At 35.8% G+C, this 21908-nt stretch overlaps 1 protein-coding gene across 1 annotated transcript in view; it reads right to left on the bottom strand.

Moving 5' to 3' along the window:
- Window positions 1-21908, bottom strand: part of LOC117340584 — a 117828-nt gene that overhangs the window by 45553 nt on the left and 50367 nt on the right. The window contains exons 6-9 of the mRNA XM_033902344.1: window positions 15027-15145; window positions 10905-10985; window positions 10011-10142; window positions 9364-9518 (exon numbers count right to left, since the gene is read on the bottom strand). Coding sequence (XP_033758235.1) covers window positions 9364-9518; window positions 10011-10142; window positions 10905-10985; window positions 15027-15145 — 487 coding nt within the window. The remainder of the gene's footprint in view (window positions 1-9363; window positions 9519-10010; window positions 10143-10904; window positions 10986-15026; window positions 15146-21908) is intronic.

Here is a 21908-nt window from a genome sequence, read left to right as displayed (position 1 = left end):
TTTAAATTTAAGGGAAAAAGGGGTACTTGGAAATTAAGGGGGATTTTTGTATAAAGGAAGATTTTTTTGGAAATTTATATGGGGAATTTTTTGTATAAAAAGGAGATTTTTGTATTTGGGGGTCCCAAAAAAGAAGGGTCCCGAAAAAGGGAAAATTGTGAAACGGTGTTAATTAAACGGGGCTGGGTTTTTTTTCCCAAAAAAAAAGAAAACGTTGGGGGGGTTCTTTAATTTTTAAATTTTAACGGCCCCCTTGGCCCAAAAAAAAGGGAAAAAAAAATTGTTTTTTTTTTTTTTTTTTTTTTTTTTTATTTTTTTTTTTTTTTTTTTTTTTTTGTTTTTTTTTTTTTTTTTGTTTTTTTTTTTTTTTTTTTTTTTTTTTTTTTTTTTTTTTTTTTTTTGTTTTTTTTTTTTTTTTTTTTTTTTTTTTGGTTTTTTTTAAAAAAAAAAAATTTTTTTTTTTTTTTTTTTTTTTTTTTTTTTTTTTTTTTTTTTTTTTTTTTTTTTTTTAAAATTTTTTGTTTTTTTTTTTTTTTTTTTTTTTTTTTTTTTTTTTTTTTTTTTTTTTTTTTTTTTTTTTTTTTGGGTTTTTTTTTTTTTTTTTTTTTTTTTTTTTTTTTTGGTTTTAAATTAAAATTTAAAATTTTAAAGGGGTGGGAAAAAAAGGAAAAAAAGGGGGGGGAAAAAGGAATCTTTTAAAATTTTTTTTTTGGAAATTGCAAGAAAAAAGAAAAGTTTGGTAAAAAATTTAATAAAATTTCCCTTTGGAGGCTAAAATTTTAAAAGAGGTTTTCCCAAAAAACGGCCCCAAAAAAAATTTGGGGGGGCCCCTTTTAAAAATTGGGGGAGGGGGTGAAAAGGGGGGAATCCTTTTAAAATGAAAATTTTCCGAAGGGTTAAAAAGAAAATCAAAAATTTTCAAAACCCAAAATAAAAAAGAAAAACAAAAAAAGCAGAATCGAAAAAGGAAAAAAAAAGGGGGGGAAAAATAAAAAAGTTAAAAAAAAGGGGTTTTCAAAAAAAATTTAAAAGGTCCCAGGGGTTTTTTTAAAAAAAAAAAATTTGGGGGGAAAGAAAAAGAGTTTAGGGGGAAAATCAAAACAAAATATTTTGAAACCCGGAAATTTAAGGGGTTAAATTAAAATAAAAAGATTAAATTAAAAATTTTTCAAAAATTTTGGGTTTAAAAATTTTTTTAAAAAAATATTGGCAAATTTTTAAAGGTTTTAAGGGAAAATTCTCTCTAAAAAAAAAAATTCCCAAAAAAATTTTTTAAAATTAAGACAAAAAATTTTTTTTAAAATTTTTGAATCAACCCCTAAATGAAACAAGAAATCAAGGAAAAAACAAAAGGCATAAAAATTTAAAAAAACCCCTAGTATAAAAATTTTTAAAGAGGGGAGTGCCAAAAGGGCCAAAGTTGGGTCTCCTTAAAAGGGTAAAGCCCTTTCAAAAAAACCCCCTTTTTTTGATTTTTTTTCCCAAATAAAAAGGAATCACAATTAAAAAAAATTTAAAATCCCTTTTTTTAAATTATTTTTAAAAAAAAATTTCCAAAGGAAAAAAAAAAAAACTTAAGGTTTTAAATTTTCCCCAAAAAAAAAAAAAATTTTTGGGGGGTAACCAAAACAAAAAAGGTTTATCAAAGGGGAAAAATCCAAGGGGCCTGAAAAAAAGTTAAAAATTTTTTTAATTTTAAAAAGGCCTCCCTTTTGGGGAGTTGGGCCCAAAAAAAAACCCGGGTTTAAATCGGTTTTAGTAACCCCAAAAAATTTGTCAAACGGGGGGAAAAGATTTTAAAAAACCCAAAATTTTCAAGGGTTTTAATTTTTTTTCCCCTTTTTCAACCCTTTTTCCCCAAAATTAACTTAGTAAAAGAAAAACGACACCAATTTTTTTTCCCTTTTTTTTGCTTTTTTGGGGGGATAACTTTTTGGGAAAAAGATTTTCCAAAATTTTAAAAAAATAACGTAATATCATTTTTTAAAAATGTAAATTAAAAATTTTTAAAATTCAACCTTTTTAAACTTTTTTTGGGTTTAAAAAATTCAAGGCCCCCCATCAATATTAAGGGCGAAACAAAAATTAAATTTTTCCCCCTTTTTATAAAAAAACCCTTAGGATTTTAGCTTAAAGGGGAAAAAAAATTAAAAAAAAATTCTGGGGGTTTTTTTTTCCTAATAACCCTTATATTCAAGGCCTTACAAAAATTTTTTTTTAGGCCAAGGTAAAAAAAGGGGTTTTTTAACCCAGGGAAACCATTTTGGCCCCAACCTTTAAGGGATTTTTTCAAATAAATCGAAAATTTTAAAAAAAAAAAATTTTAAAATTTTAAAAAAAGAAAACTATTTTGGGGGAAATTCCAAAAAAAAATTTTTTATTGTGCCCCCCTTGAAAAAGGGCGACGCTGACGGGAATAAAAAACAGGGGTTCCCACCCCAAAAGCCCCGGACCCAAAAAAATCTTTATTTATTGAACCCCGGGGCATTTTGGTGTTTTTTGGAGGGGAAAAAAACCCCAAAACCACCATAAAAAAAGGAATAATATTGCCCCAATAAAAAATTTTTAAATTTTTTTAAAAATTTTTTCATGATCAAAATTTAAAAACTTTTTGTGAAAGTAAATTTAAAACCATATTTTTAAATTTTTTTTTTTGGGTATAAAAAAAAAATTTTATCTGTTTCCCTTGGTTTTCTAAATTTTTCAAAATTTTTTTAATCAATTTTAAATTAAAAATTCTTAGAATTTAAAAATTTAAAAAATTTTTTTTTATTAAAAATTCCCAAAAAATTTAAAAAATTATGTATTTAAAAAAAATTCCCTAAGGCCCCAAAAAATTTTCCTTTTTTAAAAAAAAAACCCCCTTTTTTCAAAAAAATTTTTAAAAATTTTAAAAAACCCCTTTGAATTAAGTACTCAAATTTTTTAAATTTTAATTAAAAAATCTTGAAGGCAAAAGGAAATTACCCCCCCCCCTTTACCCCGTGGAACCAAAAAAAATTAAAAAAACAAAATTTTTCGAAAAAATTTTGTCCCTTAACTAAGGTTTTTTAAAAACATAAAAACCCTTTTAAAAAAAAATTTTTAAAAATATTACCAAAAATTAATTTCCCCCAAAAAAAATTTTTTTTTTGTAAAACTTTTTTTAAAAAAAAATAAATAAAAAAAAATTAAATTCAACCCTTTTTTCCTGGGGGTTCTGTTCGGGGGGCATCTTATGTAACTCAAAAAAACCCCCCCCCCCCATTCACTCAAACAAAAAAAATCTCTAAACTTTAAAATTCGAAAAAAACCCCCCCATTCCCTTTTAAAAAACCTTTTCCCTAAAAAAAAAAAACAAAAACCCCCTTTTAAAAAAAAATCTTCCTCCCCACAAAAATTCTTACCAAAAAACCCCTCTCCCCAAAAAGACTTTTAAAATCACTAGACATCTCTTCTAAAACCCCTATTTTCTAAAAAAAAAAAAAAAGAATTTTTCCCCCTCAAATCAACCTCCTTCGTTTTTTCCTTTAAAAACCCATCTTTTAAAAACCAAAATTTTAATCCCTTTTAAAAAAAAACCCTTTTTAAAACCGTTAAAATCAAGGGTTTGGAAAAAAACCCCCCCAAAAAAAATTTTTTTTCCCCGTAATAAAATTTAAAAATTTTCCGGGAAATATAGTTTTCCCCAATTAGATTTTCCTTTTTTTTTAAAAGGGGTTCCCTTTTACCCCAAAAAATTTTATTTTAATTTTAAACCCTATTTACCCTCCAAGATTTTTATTTTTAAAAAATTTTTTCAAGCTAAATTCCCAATTGTTTAAATTTCCCCCCCGGTAAATTCCTTTTTAACCCAGGGCCAAAACCTTATGGGGGAGGATTTTAAGTTCAGATTAACCCTTTTTACAATTACAATTAAAGGGTTAAAATTTTCCCCAAAAAAACCCATTCAAAATTTAAAACCCTTTTAAAAAAAAATATTCCCAAAAATCAAAAAGCCAACAGAAAGCCCATCCCCTTTTTTTCCCCTTTTTAAGGCAAAAATTTTAAAGAAACGTAAAAATTTTAAAACAATAATTTTTTTTTTTTCCATTTTTTTAACTTTTTTAATTTTTTTAAATTTCCTTTTTTTTTTTCCCTCCCCTTAAATTTTATACCCTCCCCTAATTATTTTATTCCCCAAAAAAATTCTTTTCCCCCCAAAAAAACCTTTTATCCCCCCCCCAAAAAAATTTTTTCCCCCCAACTACCTTTTCCCCCCCAAACCCCCCCTTTTTCCCCCCAAAAACCCTTTTTTTCCCCCAACCCCTTTTTCCCCCCCCTAACCCCCCTTTTATCCCCCCCCTAAAAAATTCTTTTTCCCCCCCAAACCCTTTTAAAACCCCCCCCCAACAAAACCTTTTTTAAAAAATTTTTCCCCCCCAAACCCCTTTATATCCCCCCCCTTTTTTATTTCCCCCCCAAAAACCCCCTTTTTTTTTAATTTTTTTTTCAACCCCCCCAAACCCCCCTTTTTTTAAAGCGAGTTACTACCAGCTTACCCAAAGGGTTTATTATTTAAAAAACCCCCATTCGGGGGGGGGAACCCTTACCCCAAAAAATCCCCTGAGGGGAAAAACCCCAAAATTTTTCCGGTTGCAGGGTTTAAAAGGGTTTTTTTTAAAAAAAAAAAGATCCAAAAATTTTTTCGTAACCCCTTTCAATACTTTTTCAAACAAAATCCTTAAAACCCCAACATTTTTCATAAAATTTCTTTAACCGGTTTTTTCTAATTTTTTTCCAGAAGAAAAACTTTCTATTTTTTAAAACCCATTTTCAAATTTTTTTTCTTTAAAAAAAATCTTTTTTATTTTTTAACTTTAAATCTAATATTAAGAAATTTTTAATACCCTAACCCCAAATTTCTCAATTTTAAATAGATTCAAATTTTTTTTTCTTTTTTAGGGAAAACCTTTTTCTACCAAATTTTTTAAAAAATGGGAAAAAAACCCTAGTTTAAATTTTTTCCCCTTTTTTGTTTTGGGAAAATTTAAACCCCCCCAAAACTCTTAAAAATTTTCTCAAACCTTTTTGTGAATTATAAAAAGGGAAAATTTTTGAAACTTTTTAAAATTTAATTTTTTTCAACTTAAAAGAAAATTTTTTTAACCCAAATTCCCCTAAAAATTTAATTTTTCAAAATTAAATTCTTTCACTCAAAGAAAGGGAAATTAAACCAAAAGGTTTTAAAGCAAATTTTAAAAGGGGCCAAAACAAAATTCGTTTTTTTAAACAGGCCTGCCCCCCATAAAACCAAATTTCCACTCCCCGGAAAAAAAAAAAAAAAAGAAAATGGGGGCCCCCGTAAATTATTTAAAAACCCGGGGGGCAAAAAAAATTTTTTTAAATCCAAATTTTTTCAAAAAAAAAAATCTTTTTACCAAAACAGCATAGTATTTTTAAAAAATATTTTTTAAAGCATTTTAAAAAGGTAAAAAAAATTAAATTTTTTTTTGTTAAAAAAAAATTTTTTTAAAAAATTTTTTTAAAAATTTTTCAAAAAAATCAAACCTTTTTTTAAGAAAATTTTTCAAATTTTTAAAATTTAAACCAAATAAAAATAATAAAATTTTCCCAATGACACAGTTACCTAATTAATTCGAAAAATTTATTCACACAATAAAAATTTTGAAATTTTTTTCCCCTAATTGTTTTTTATCAAAAACCCTAAAATGTAATTTTTAAAAGGGGGGGGTTTAGCTTCAAAAATTTTTAAAAAATTTTTTTAAAAAAAAAAAAGTTTTTTCCCCAAAAACCAAAAAAAAAAAATTTTTGGGAAAAAAGGAAAGGGCCCCAATTTTTTTCTTCCCCAAAAAGGGCCCCCCCTTTTCCTTTTTTTTTGAAACATCTTTTTTTGGGAATTTTTTTCTTTTTTCGGAACTTTTTAAAATTTTTCCCTTGGGGCCCTTTTTTGGAACCCCCTTTTTTCCCCCTATGAAAATTTTTTTTTTCCCTTTTTTTAAATTTTTTTCCCCAAAACCCCAAAACCCTGCCTTTTTTTCCCACAAAGCAAAACTTTTTTGGGGAAGAAAAAATTTTTCCCTTTCTTTTACAGTAAGTCCCCTTCAAGGCAATCCTTTTTAAAAGCCCCAAAAACCAAATTTTTTTTCCCAAAAAAACTGTTTTTTTCCTGGGGTTTTTTTTTTCCCCCAAACTTTAAAAGGGGAAAAACTTTTTGCCTTTTTTGACTTTTTGGGGGGAAAAAGCTTCTTGCTTGGTTTAATTTTTCCCCTTTTTTGTTTTCTAAAATGACCCGCTTTTTTGCCGGGGGAAAAAACCCCCTTTTTCGCCAGGAAAAGATTTTAAAACCCCCCCCCCGGGATTCCCCCATTTCTCATATAACTTTAAAATTTAAAAATCACCCCCAAAAAAAACAAAATCCCTTTTAATTTAAAGAAAAAAAGTATTATTTTAAAAAAAAAAAACGTTTATAAAAAAAAAAATTTTTAAAAACCCTTTGAAAAAAACCCCAAAAAATTTTTTTTTAAAACAATGTCCCTTTTAAAAAAACAAGGGTCATTCTACGGGAAAAAACACATGTTCAAAAAAGAAAAATTTGATTAATTTTTAAAAAATTAAAAACAACTTTTTTTCAAAAAAATTTTTATTTTTAAAACCCCCCCAAAAAAAAATGTTTAAAAAAATTTTTTCTAAAATTTTAAAAATAAATTTCTGCCCAAATAAAAAAAATTTTTTTTTTAATAATTTTTTTAATTTTAAATTTTTAGTTCAAAAAATTTTCAGGAAAAAAAAACACCCGGGAAAATTCCCTTTTTAAAATTTCCTTCCCGGAAGGCCCTTAAAAACGATTTTAAAAATTCTTTATTTTGTCCCCGTTTAACTTCTTCCTCCCCCCTTAAACCTTTTGTTTCAAACACATCCAAAATTTTTTTTTTTGAAAAAAAATTCTCTTTTAAAAAAAACCCCGGGGGAAAAATTTAAAAAAAAAAGGGAAAACATATCCCTTGCTTGGGACGGGTTAGACTGTTTTTTTGGGATGAACAGCCCCACGCCTCGGAATTTTCCCCCCCCGCCCGGTGCGGTTTAAACCCCCCGCCCCGGGTAGAGGAGACACCCCTTGTCCTCGGGAAATGGGTCCCCCCATTTCCCCCCGAAGTGGAACCCCTTCCTGTTTTCATAACTCCCCCTGGGTTTCATTAAGCCCCCCCCCTGACGGGGAAACCCCCTTGTCCCCCGGTTAACAAAAAACCTCCCCCCCGTTAAACATCCTCCCCAAAACCCCCTACAAACAGGTTTTTCCCTTTTCATAAACCTTCCCCCCTTTTTTTCCCCCGGATGGAATTCCCCCCCACCCCGGGAATTTAAAAATTCCTTCCCCTTTTCGATGAAAGTCCCCCCGCCCCGGTAAAAACGCCCCCCTTTGGGAAAAAATCCCCCTTGTTGTACAGTAAATCCTTTGCCCCCCCCAAAAAAACCCCCCCCCCTCCCATTAAAAACCCCTGCCCCCCTTCCCTAAAGATGTAAACTTATTTCCCCGGGGGAAAAAAATTTCCCTCATTTTTGGGGGAAAGGGCCCCTCTTCCCAAAAAGGGTTCTTTTGGAGGGTTAAAAAATAAAAAAGTAAAAACCCATTTTTTTCCCCCTTTTTTTCAATTATTTTTGGTTTTTGGCCCAATCTGCCAAAAAACCAATTTAACCCCCAAAAATTTTCCCAAAAATCAACCCACTTTAATCTAGAATTTTTAAAACCCCTTTTACTTAAAGACAAATCTTCTTTTTTTTTAGAAAAAAATTTTAAAAAATGAAAAAAAAATTTTTTGAAATTTCTTATTCAATAAATTTCGGGGGGGTGTGTGGCAAAATTTTGAAATTTTTAGGGGAAAAATAAAAAAACAATTTTTACGCCCCCTAAAATTCCTGAAATTTTTTAAAATATTTTACAATTTTTTTTGGGTTTCAAATTTTCGTTTTAAAAATTCCGGGAAATTTAAAACAGAACTTTTAAGGGAAAAATCCTTTCTCCCAAATGGGTTTCAACCAAAAGCATAGTATACATTTAGCCTTAACAACATGTCTTAGGGACTTCCTGTAATTATTGATCAACCTTGTCAAAAGGGAGTTGTACATTTCCGACAAAAACAAACAAAATCGCCCCACACACTCCTACACACACACACCTACACATCTACACACCTACACATACACCAACCAAATTATATTACAAGATACTACAAGATTTATATCACGACTCATCAACCACACTGAGAAGTGGTCTCTAAATGAAACAACATGGACGTCAGAGAAGTTCTATCTCTACACGAAATATCTACCTTTTCTAAAATTACGGAACTCGTTATGAAGTCATGGACAGCACACTGAGTTATATACAGGTCTCTTACAAACCTCAAACAGGGTATATAACACCAACTGAAGTAAAGTAATAGATATACTCCATTTGAGGTTTGTGAAAGACCCGATATATTCCATATCTATATAGCTTACAATCATATGTACCCAGTAAAAAAAACATCTGTAATCTTACCATCTTCATTATGATGATCACAATTTCATGGTAATTTCAAAGAATATTACATATTTTCAGCTCGACTTAATATTCTAGGTATACTTACCTATATTCCTACTATATAAATAAGATATTTTTCTTCTTGTTTTGAAATTGCTTTCTCAATTAATATCAAACAGGTGAAAATTTTGCAATTTACTTCATCACTTTTTTTTATGCTGTTGTCTTTTTTTCAATGCATAAATACCCAAATAGTGGAATGATGTGACTAAATGAACAAATCTGCACTGTTGGACAACCATAATATAATTTATTATGGGTTTACCAAAAGTAAAATATTACTTTCGAACTTATGAACGAATATTCAGAATATCCTCACTTTAATTCTGATACAGTGAAACCTGACTTTACCGACACACTGTCGTATCCGACACTGACTTTACTGACACACTGTCATATCTGACACTGACTTTACTGACACACTGTCATATCTGACACTAACTTTACCGACACACTGTCATATCTGACACTGACTTTACTGACACACTGTCATATCTGACACTAACTTTACTGACACACTGTCATATCCGACACATTGACTTTACTGACACACTGTCATATCCGACACATTGATTTTACTGACACACTGTCATATCCAACACTGACTTTACACACACACTGTCATATCCGACACTGACTTTACCGACACACTGTCATATCAGATACTGACTTTACCGACACACTGTCCTATCCGACACATTGACTTTACTAACACACTGTCATATCCGACACAACGACTCAGTCCTATACAGTGTCAGTTAAGTCAGGTTTCACTCTACAAACCAACATTACTGGTATACTACTGATAAAAGTATTGCTTGTCAAATCCACTACAAAATAAAAAGACAATTAACAGCTGATGATAAATTGCAGAAGTAAACCAAGAGATCCTTACCCATGGCGTGGCGTCTCCGGAGGCTGTGTCGGGGGATGACTCGCTAATAGGTAACGGCAACTGTAATAATACATTTATAATGGGTCTCAGAACTTTTAAATTGTCTCACCTTAAGTAACGCCCATCAGTGTTTATCATCAATTATCTCAGGTAGCTAATGAGATTAGGCAACTGATTTGATTAACAGATTATGAAATGCCGTTATTAATAAGCCACATACATTGCATTTTCATTTTTCATTTGCTTTAATGACAATTTTTTTTTTTGAAATCTAGCATTTGGTCCAAAAATTAATGATAACTACTGCTAAAACAATACAATGTGACAAAGAAATTTACGGTTAGCCTCAACTTGCCTTAATGAGCCTTCTGGCAAAACAGTTTTTTTTTTAGCATTTTTTCAATTTTTTTTACCAAATTATTAGTCCATACATTTAGCATTTAAGTAAATTAAGTTATTTTTACCAAATTATTAGTCCATACATTTAGCATTTAAGTAAATTAACAGTTATTGCCTACCCCTTTATTGATCTGGCCACTGAAGTCTACTTACACTATATTCCGGAGGTAATGTGCCCGCTAAAACCTCGAGTTGGTCCCTCAGTGTTTTTACCGTTTTCTCTTTCTCTAAAAGTTGTGCGTGGGACTTCTCTGTTGGGTATTTTTGGTATCCCTTCTTAAATTTCTAAATAAGACAAAAAAATTAATGAATATTAAAGATACACTTAAATAATCTGGAAATTACAGGAATAAAATATCTATATATCGGTGACCTAAAATAACCTTCCATTTCACACAGGGGATGTGTGAATCCAGTTTTCCTTCCAGCCAGACTTTGACTAATTTGAATAATTTATAGATCACAATTCCATCCATATATCAACTCCTTGATTTTATAAGAGTTGTAAAAATAACTGTTTTTTAAAATGCAAGAAGGCACAGAGTCTCAGAATCAAGAAAATTACACAGCATCTGTATCATTATTTTTTCATGTGTCAGTTTGCCGATGAAAAGCTGATTATTGTTTTAAAAGCTCCCTTATTAATTTTGATGATACTGAAAACATATTTTGTGTTTGTTTGGCCTTGTACAGCAAAGCTGTATAGAAACATGTCTCTTTATAAGACATAAAAATGGCAGATCCTGCTCCAGTTAATCGGCGATGGTTAATATTTTATCAAGGAAATTCTGGCCAGATAAAGGCAGAGAACATTCAATAGATATTACATAGCTATAGGCATTCTACACCTTTTAGAGACATTCCGAGTAAGAAGGGCAGTAACTCTATAGGAAACAGATGGATTATAGTTTCGGAGACGAGAAAGAAATGCCTCCTGGATATTTTCCTGGAGAATAACAGTTTATACACAGATTGGAATAAGATAGTCTGTTCTAATGGTCATCAAAACATTTGTGTGCCCAAACCCATCATTTCATTTATACAAACCTCTAACTCTTCTACGGCAAGCTCATAGTACTTATGTAATTCCAACACCTTGGACTGTTTCAACTCCCAGCTTTTGTGCGCCTACAAAAGCAAAGCCACACCCAGTCAAATTACTGGAAATAGCTCTACATGTATATAGTCCCCATTCAGTCAGATCTGGATATCGTCAAATACGGTGACATCAAAATCTAGTCGTACCAGTCGAATACGATGACATTAAAATCTAGTCGTACCAGTCGAATACGGTGACATTAAAATCTAGTCATACCATTGAAATACGGTGACATCAAAATCTAGTCGTACAAGTCAAATACGGTGACATCAAAATCTAGTCGTACCATTGAAATACGGTGACATCAAAATCTAGTCATACCAGTCAAATACGGTGACATCAAAATCTAGTCATACCTGTCAAATACCGTGACATCAAAATCTAGTCGTACCAGTCAGATACTATGACATCAAAATCTAGTTGTACAATTCAAATACGGTGACATCAAAATCTAGTCATACCAGTTAAATACAGTGACATCAAAATCTAGTCGTACCAGTCAAATACGGTGACATCAAAATCTAGTCGTACCAGTCAAATACGATGACATCAAAATCTAGTCATACCAGTCAAATACGGTGACATCAAAATCTAGTCATACCAGTCAAATACGGTGACATCAAAATCTAGTCGTACCAGTCAAATACGGTGACATCAAAATCTAGTCGTACCAGTCAAATACCGTGACATCAAAATCTAGTCATACCAGTCAAATACGGTGACATCAAAATCTAGTCGTACCAGTCAGATACTATGACATCAAAATCTAGTTGTACAAGTCAAATACGGTGACATCAAAATTTAGTCGTACCAGGAAAATATAGTGACACCAAAATCTATTTGTATTGTACCAGGATAATAGGATGACATCACCATGAATATAACTAGCTGTACAAGTCAACTACTGCGACATCACCATACCTCGTTCTTTCGGTCAAATACTAGTCAGCTTGAGGGTTGTTTTTGTCAAGATATGATTAAAAGCCTGGTAAATTTATCAGTTTGGTTACAAGGCATGTCAATAGAGCAGGCAAATTGTACAGAATATGAGCAGATTACATAGCCAAGCATGCTACCATAGGATGTTCTGAGGAGAACCAGGCGATGCAGTCTGACATCTACCTATTACCATACTTAATCAACGTACATCGCCATATCAACATGTAGAGATGTGTTTACCATGTCAATATGGCATCATAGTACACTTTACCAGGATAACCAGGATATTTTGGGGTCAACAAAATCTAAAAATTTTCATCCAAAATTGTATTTTGATAGTTTGGTTTGTGACTAATTATTGCTTCATTTATTAAGATGATGAATGTATAGAGAATAAATTTATGATGTAGGAGTTTTAATGAGAAAAAATATTCATTTACTTTTTTTTACTTATATTATAAGTATACCATACATAAAAGATTACTGCTGGTTTTCCTTTAATATAAGATTGAGACTTTGATAGTCAAAAGAATGGTTTGTAACAGTTCTATAGCAGGCAGGAACATATCCACATCCAAAAATATCCCGATTAATGGTACCATCTAGCTGAGCCAGCGAAGAGCACATAAAGTCAGAGTGTATCTATATATAGATGTTGGAAATAGTTCAAAACAGAGAGACAAGCCGATACTGTACTTACATTGACAGACTGGGGGGAGGAGTACTTACATTGACAGACTGGGGGGACGAGTACTTACATTGACAGACTGGGGGGACGAGTACTTACATTGACAGACTGGGGGGACGAGTACTTACATTGACAGACTGGGGGGACGATACTGTACTTACATTGACAGACTGGGGGGACGAGTACTTACATTGACAGACTGGGGGGACGAGTACTTACATTGACAGACTGGGGGGGACGATACTGTACTTACATTGACAGACTGGGGGGACGAGTACTTACATTGACAGACTGGGGGGACGATACTGTACTTACATTGACAGACTGGGGGGACGAGTACTTACATTGACAGACTGGGGGGACGAGATGTACTTACATTGACAGACTGGGGGTGACACTGTACTTACATTGACAGACTGGGGGGACGAGTACTTACATTGACAGACTGGGGGGACGAGATGTACTTACATTGACAGACTGGGGGTGACACTGTACTTACATTGACAGACTGGGGGGACGATACTGTACTTACATTGACAGACTGGGGGGACGAGTACTTACATTGACAGACTGGGGGGACGAGATGTACTTACATTGACAGACTGGGGGTGACACTGTACTTACATTGACAGACTGGGGGGACGATACTGTACTTACATTGACAGACTGGGGGGACACTGTACTTACATTGACAGACTGGAGGGACACTGTACTTACATTGACAGACTGGGGGGGGACACTGTACTTACATTGACAGACTGGGGGGACGATACTGTACTTACATTGACAGACTGGAGGGACGATACTGTACTTACATTGACAGACTGGGGGGGACGAGTACTTACATTGACAGACTGGGGGGACGATACTGTACTTACATTGACAGACTGGGGGGACGAGTACTTACATTGACAGACTGGGGGGACGAGTACTTACATTGACAGACTGGGGGGACGATACTGTACTTACATTGACAGACTGGGGGGGACGAGTACTTACATTGACAGACTGGGGGGACGATACTGTACTTACATTGACAGACTGGGGGGGACGAGTACTTACATTGACAGACTGGGGGGACGATACTGTACTTACATTGACAGACTGGGGGGGACGAGTACTTACATTGACAGACTGGGGGGACACTGTACTTACATTGACAGACTGGGGGGACACTGTACTTACATTGACAGACTGGGGGGACACTGTACTTACATTGACAGACTGGAGGGACGATACTGTACTTACATTGACAGACTGGGGGGGACGAGTACTTACATTGACAGACTGGGGGGACGATACTGTACTTACATTGACAGACTGGGGGGGACGAGTACTTACATTGACAGACTGGGGGGACGATACTGTACTTACATTGACAGACTGGGGGGGACGAGTACTTACATTGACAGACTGGAGGGACGATACTGTACTTACATTGACAGACTGGGGGGGACGAGTACTTACATTGACAGACTGGGGGGACGATACTGTACTTACATTGACAGACTGGGGGGACGAGTACTTACATTGACAGACTGGGGGGACGATACTGTACTTACATTGACAGACTGGGGGGACGAGTACTTACATTGACAGACTGGGGGGACGATACTGTACTTACATTGACAGACTGGGGGGACGAGTACTTACATTGACAGACTGGGGGGACGAGTACTTACATTGACAGACTGGGGGGACGAGTACTTACATTGACAGACTGGGGGGATGAGTACTTACATTGACAGACTGGGGGGACGAGTACTTACATTGACAGACTGGGGGGACGAGTACTTACATTGACAGACTGGGGGGACGATACTGTACTTACATTGACAGACTGGGGGGAAGATACTGTACTTACATTGACAGACTGGGGGGACGAGTACTTACATTGACAGACTGGGGGGACGAGATGTACTTACATTGACAGACTGGGGGGACGATACTGTACTTACATTGACAGACTGGGGGGACGAGTACTTACATTGACAGACTGGGGGGACGATACTGTACTTACATTGACAGACTGGGGGGACGAGTACTTACATTGACAGACTGGGGGGACGAGTACTTACATTGACAGACTGGGGGGACGATACTGTACTTACATTGACAGACTGGGGGGACGAGTACTTACATTGACAGACTGGGGGGACGAGTACTTACATTGACAGACTGGGGGGACGAGTTCTTACATTGACAGACTGGGGGGACGATACTGTACTTACATTGACAGACTGGGGGGACGATACTGTACTTACATTGACAGACTGGGGGGACGAGTACTTACATTGACAGACTGGGGGGACGAGTACTTACATTGACAGACTGGGGGGGACGATACTGTACTTACATTGACAGACTGGGGGGACGAGTACTTACATTGACAGACTGGGGGGACGAGTACTTACATTGACAGACTGGGGGGACGAGTACTTACATTGACAGACTGGGGGGACGAGACTATTTCCTTGGACAGGCCTCTGAGATTGACCCCGGCAGGGGACTGGGTGCCACTCGCAGGTCGGTTCAGCAAGGTCAGGGCCACAAAGGATCCCGCTGTAACAGGAAAACAGTTTATTTTAATATCTCGATTGTAAATACCTCAAGTTAGATTATAAAGTATAGATACTGATACCAAACAGACACTTTTCATAAGATATCATATCATAGGGACACTTTACATTATACCCAGCTTACACACATGATCGGGTGTCACATGTGAACAGATCATATGTGTTGACATCTTCATATAATACCTGTACACATATCCACATACTTATAATTGCAAAGGTGTTCCCCCCCCCCCCCCCCTCCCTCCCCCTACCCCCCCCCCCCCCCCCCCAAAAAAAAACAACAACAAAAAACAAAAACAAAAAACAACAAAACAAAAAAAACTATTTAAATATCAATGATAGATGAATTTCTAACAAGCTTCTATGAACCCCATTCTACCAAAAATATTGTAATTCCCTATGTAAGGCCAAATGGAAAAAAAATCTGTTTCCTGACCCCATTCATGAGTTACTGAGATGGTGGAATCATCTTGCCTATCATTGGCAGCCAGGCAAATTAACTGTACAAATTTGTCATTCAAGGTAATTTTTCCCTGCAAGCTAGCTCATTTATTACCGGTACTTAAATAATATACCCGGAAATCTAGATTTTTAGTGACACCATATTAACTTATTTAAAAAATGTACCCGGAAATCTAAAGTTTCAAAGACATCATATAAACTATTATGGTGTGTAAACATGATGGCCATAAGACATGTATATAACTTTGATTCTATTCCAACATTTAAATCTGTTTATTCTCCTAAAATTCCGCCTCTATAGATGCCTGCCTTATATTGTACCGCTAGGCTATTGACGGGGTACATTTCAGAAGGTATCTGTACCATTGGTGGTAAGGACTCAAGGCTAGGTGTAAGTATGTGTGGGAGAGAGGGGGGCATCACATAAATCTATTTCAAATAAAATCATAGGACACATTGGTCTGTATGGTTTAAAGTATTCTTTTGAATTTCACAGATTGAAACGTGACACTATCAGACCGAATCTTTGACATGGTGTTATCTGGACCATAATGTTCTCAGCAGGTATCTTCCCTCTCTGTATGTGATTTCTAAAACTAGAACCCGACACAATATTACCAGCAAAATGTAACTTCTCTATTTCTGTAAACATCCAGTTTTGACTATAATATCTAAACCTCGTTCCAAATGTCTGATCAACCCCATCAAAGCAGCCATCAGAACTGAATTTCTTTAATGTATAACACTTTTCCTGTTATCAAACATTAGGAAACTTGTCCAGGTTAAAATAATTCTACGACAGTAGTTTCTTCCCAAATTTTGTCCCTTGCCAAATTTTTTTTGGGAAAGATGGTGGCATGGGTGTTGCCAAATGTAGAAGAATAGTCTTTTAGTGAGAATAGGAACGATGTCCCTTCTCCAAGATAGGATCAGTTACTGGAATTAAACAAGTTGACTAAGGGGCCACTGACCTGGATTGATCACAGATTTAGAGAGGGTGGCCCCTTATAATGTACTACACATTGGGTCAGTGTGGTATGTAATTACTACCACAAAAGATGTATCAACCTGGCCCTAAGTGAATACTACATAAATATCCACTATACACAAATACCACATGTACTCTTGGTTTGGTTTATTTTGTTTAACATCCTAACAGCCAGGGTCCTTTAGGGACATGCCTGAGGTTTTGGAGGTGGAAATTCAAGCTGAAAGCATCCGAGTACCTGAGTACCCGGAGAAAAACCACCGGCCTATGATCTGTACCAGACAATTAACTGACCCACATGGGTTTCGAACTCGCAACCCACATGTACACCATGTAGACTATGTATCGTCAGCTGTAAATATCTACTTAACACGAATAACACACAAACATTGTCAGGAAATATCTACTTTACACGAATACCACACAAACATCGTGAGTAAATAACTACTTAACACGAATAACACACAAACATCGTCAGTAAATATCTACTTTACACGAATACCACACAAACATCGTGAGTAAATATCTACTTTACACGAATACCACACAAACATTGTCAGGAAATATCTACTTTACACGAATACCACACAAACATTATATATACCCACACTATGTATAGTCACCTGTAAATATCTACTTTACAAGAATACCAAACAAACATTGTATATGTACCAACACTATGTATCGTCAACTGTAAATATCTACTTTAAATACGAATACCACACAAACATTGTCAACTGTAAATATCTACTTTATACGAATAACACACAAACATTGTCAACTGTAAATATCTACTTTATACGAATAACACACAAACATTGTCAACTGTAAATATCTACTTTATACGAATAACACACAAACATTGTCAACTGTAAATATCTACTTTACACAGACTATAGATACTGCATCATGGTCTGGAAAGATAAACTTGTTGACAATTTTAAAAGTCAACAGTCTGCACTTTACCATGATATACTACAGGGGCTGGGTAAAGAGAAAGATAGGTGTTAAAATGAGGTATCATCTTCACAACCATTCCTGTCTTCATAACTATGAGGGGAATTCATAACTCTGAGGGGGTATTCATAACTATGAGGGGAATTCATAACTCTGAGGGGGTATTCATAACTCAAAGGGGTATTCATAACTATGAGGGGGTATTCATAACTATGAAGGGTATTCACAACTATGAGGGGTATTCATAACTCTGAGGGGTATTCATAACTATGAGGGGTATTCATAACTATGAAGGGTATACATATCTCTGAGGGGTATTCATGAATATGAGGGGTGTTCATAACTATGAGGGGTATTTATAACTCAAATGGGTATTCATAACTCTGAGGGTAATTCATAACTTTAGATCTGAGGGGTATTACATAGAAATAACGCAAGCAGATAAAAGCATATAGACAGATAGACAAATGACCAGCAAATATTTACAGACATATGTACCAACCATACCTTGTTAGGACTGGTGAAGTGTGTACAACAGTTCCACTACAAAACCTTAGTACTCCAAACCCTAACAACATGTCCACTACAAAACCTTAGTACTCCAAACCCTAACAACAGGTCCACTACAAAACCTTAGTACTCCAAACCCTAACAACAGGTCCACTACAAAACCTTAGTACTCCAAACCCTAACAACAGGTCCACTACAAAACCTTAGTACTCCAAACCCTAACAACAGGTCCACTACAAAACCTTAGTACTCCAAACCCTAACAACAGTTCCACTACAAAACCTTAGTACTCCAAACCCTAACAACAGGTCCACTACAAAACCTTAGTACTCCAAACCCTAACAACAGGTCCACTACAAACCCTTAGTACTCCAAACCCTAACAACATGTCCACTACAAAACCTTAGTACTCCAAACCCTAACAACATGTCCACTACAAACCCTTAGTACTCCAAACCCTAACAACAGGTCCACTAGAAAACCTTAGTACTCCAAACCCTAACAACATGTCCACTACAAAACCTTAGTACTCCAAACCCTAACAACAGGTCCACTACAAAACCTTAGTACTCCAAACCCTAACAACAGGTCCACTACAAAACCTTAGTACTCCAAACCCTAACAACATGTCCACTACAAAACCTTAGTACTCCAAACCCTAACAACAGGTCCACTACAAAACCTTAGTACTCCAAACCCTAACAACAGGTCCACTACAAAACCTTAGTACTCCAAACCCTAACAACAGGTCCACTACAAAACCTTAGTACTCCAAACCCTAACAACAGTTCCACTACAAAACCTTAGTACTCCAAACCCTAACAACAGGTCCACTACAAAACCTTAGTACTCCAAACCCTAACAACAGGTCCACTACAAAACCTTAGTACTCCAAACCCTAACAACAGGTCCACTACAAAACCTTAGTACTCCAAACCCTAACAACAGGTCCACTACAAAACCTTAGTACTCCAAACCCTAACAACAGTTCCACTACAAAACCTTAGTACTCCAAACCCTAACAACAGGTCCACTACAAAACCTTAGTACTCCAAACCCTAACAACAGGTCCACTACAAAACCTTAGTACTCCAAACCCTAACAACAGGTCCACTACAAAACCTTAGTACTCCAAACCCTAACAACAGGTCCACTACAAAACCTTAGTACTCCAAACCCTAACAACAGGTCCACTACAAAACCTTAGTACTCCAAACCCTAACAACAGGTCCACTACAAACCCTTAGTACTCCAAACCCTAACAACAGGTCCACTACAAAACTTTAGGGCTCCAAACCCTAACAACAGGTCCACTACAAACCCTTAGTACTCCAAACCCTAACAACAGTTCCACTACAAAACCTTAGTACTCCAAACCCTAACAACATGTCCACTACAAACCCTTAGGGCTCCAAACCCTAACAACATGTCCACTACAAAACTTTAGTACTCCAAACCCTAACAACATGTCCACTACAAAACCTTAGTACTCCAAACCCTAACAACATGTCCACTACAAACCCTTAGGGCTCCAAACCCTAACAACATGTCCACTACAAAACTTTAGTACTCCAAACCCTAACAACATGTCCACTACAAAACCTTAGTACTCCAAACCCTAACAACAGGTCCACTACAAAACCTTAGTACTCCAAACCCTAACAACATGTCCACTACAAACCCTTAGTACTCCAAACCCTAACAACAGGTCCACTACAAACCCTTAGTACTCCAATCCCTAACAACATGTCCACTACAAAACCTTAGTACTCCAAACCCTAACAACATGTCCACTACAAAACCTTAGTACTCCAAACCCTAACAACATGTCCACTACAAAACCTTAGTACTCCAAACCCTAACAACATGTCCACTACAAAACCTTAGTACTCCAAACCCTAACAACAGGTCCACTACAAAACCTTAGTACTCCAAACCCTAACAACAGGTCCACTACAAAACCTTAGTACTCCAAACCCTAACAACAGGTCCACTACAAACCCTTAGTACTCCAAACCCTAACAACAGGTCCACTACAAAACCTTAGTACTCCAAACCCTAACAACAGGTCCACTACAAACCCTTAGGGCTCCAAACCCTAACAACAGGTCCACTACAAAACCCTAGTACTCCAAACCCTAACAACAGGTCCACTACAAACCCTTATAAGTACTCCAAACCCTAACAACAGGTCCACTACAAAACCTTAGTACTCCAAACCCTAACAACAGGTCCACTACAAAACCTTAGTACTCCAAACCCTAACAACATGTCCACTACAAAACCTTAGTACTCCAAACCTTAACAACAGGTCCACTACAAAACCTTAGTACTCCAAACCCTAACAACAGGTCCACTACAAAACCTTAGTACTCCAAACCCTAACAACAGGTCCACTACAAACCCTTAGTACTCCAAACCCTAACAACAGGTCCACTACAAAACCTTAGTACTCCAAACCCTAACAACATGTCCACTACAAAACTGTAGTACTCCAAACCCTACCAACAGGTCCACTACAAAACCTTAGTACTCCAAACCCTAACAACATGTCCACTACAAACCCTTAGTACTCCAAACCCTAACAACATGTCCACTACAAACCCTTAGTACTCCCAACCCTAACAACATGTCCACTACAAAACCTTAGTACTCCAAACCCTAACAACATGTCCACTACAAAACTGTAGTACTCCAAACCCTAACAACAGGTCCACTACAAAACCTTAGTACTCCAAACCCTAACAACAGGTCCACTACAAAACCTTAGTACTCCAAACCCTAACAGGTCCACTACAAAACCTTAGTACTCCAAACCCTAACAACAGTTCCACTACAAAACCTTAGTACTCCAAACCCTAACAACAGGTCCACTACAAAACCTTAGTACTCCAAACCCTAACAACAGGTCCACTACAAAACCTTAGTACTCCAAACCCTAACAACAGGTCCACTACAAAACCTTAGTACTCCAAACCCTAACAACAGGTCCACTACAAAACCTTAGTACTCCAAACCCTAACAACAGTTCCACTACAAAACCTTAGTACTCCAAACCCTAACAACAGGTCCACTACAAAACCTTAGTACTCCAAACCCTAACAACAGGTCCACTACAAAACCTTAGTACTCCAAACCCTAACAACAGGTCCACTACAAAACCTTAGTACTCCAAACCCTAACAACAGGTCCACTACAAAACCTTAGTACTCCAAACCCTAACAACAGGTCCACTACAAAACCTTAGTACTCCAAACCCTAACAACAGGTCCACTACAAACCCTTAGTACTCCAAACCCTAACAACAGGTCCACTACAAAACTTTAGGGCTCCAAACCCTAACAACAGGTCCACTACAAACCCTTAGTACTCCAAACCCTAACAACAGTTCCACTACAAAACCTTAGTACTCCAAACCCTAACAACATGTCCACTACAAACCCTTAGGGCTCCAAACCCTAACAACATGTCCACTACAAAACTTTAGTACTCCAAACCCTAACAACATGTCCACTACAAAACCTTAGTACTCCAAACCCTAACAACATGTCCACTACAAACCCTTAGGGCTCCAAACCCTAACAACATGTCCACTACAAAACTTTAGTACTCCAAACCCTAACAACATGTCCACTACAAAACCTTAGTACTCCAAACCCTAACAACAGGTCCACTACAAAACCTTAGTACTCCAAACCCTAACAACATGTCCACTACAAACCCTTAGTACTCCAAACCCTAACAACAGGTCCACTACAAACCCTTAGTACTCCAAACCCTAACAACATGTCCACTACAAAACCTTAGTACTCCAAACCCTAACAACATG

The sequence above is a fragment of the Pecten maximus genome, chromosome 13, assembly GCF_902652985.1.
Source record: "Pecten maximus chromosome 13, xPecMax1.1, whole genome shotgun sequence".
Taxonomy (NCBI): Eukaryota; Metazoa; Mollusca; class Bivalvia; order Pectinida; family Pectinidae; genus Pecten; species Pecten maximus.
Note: the sequence above shows the minus strand (reverse complement) of the source record. Positions and strands in the feature narration are given on the sequence as shown.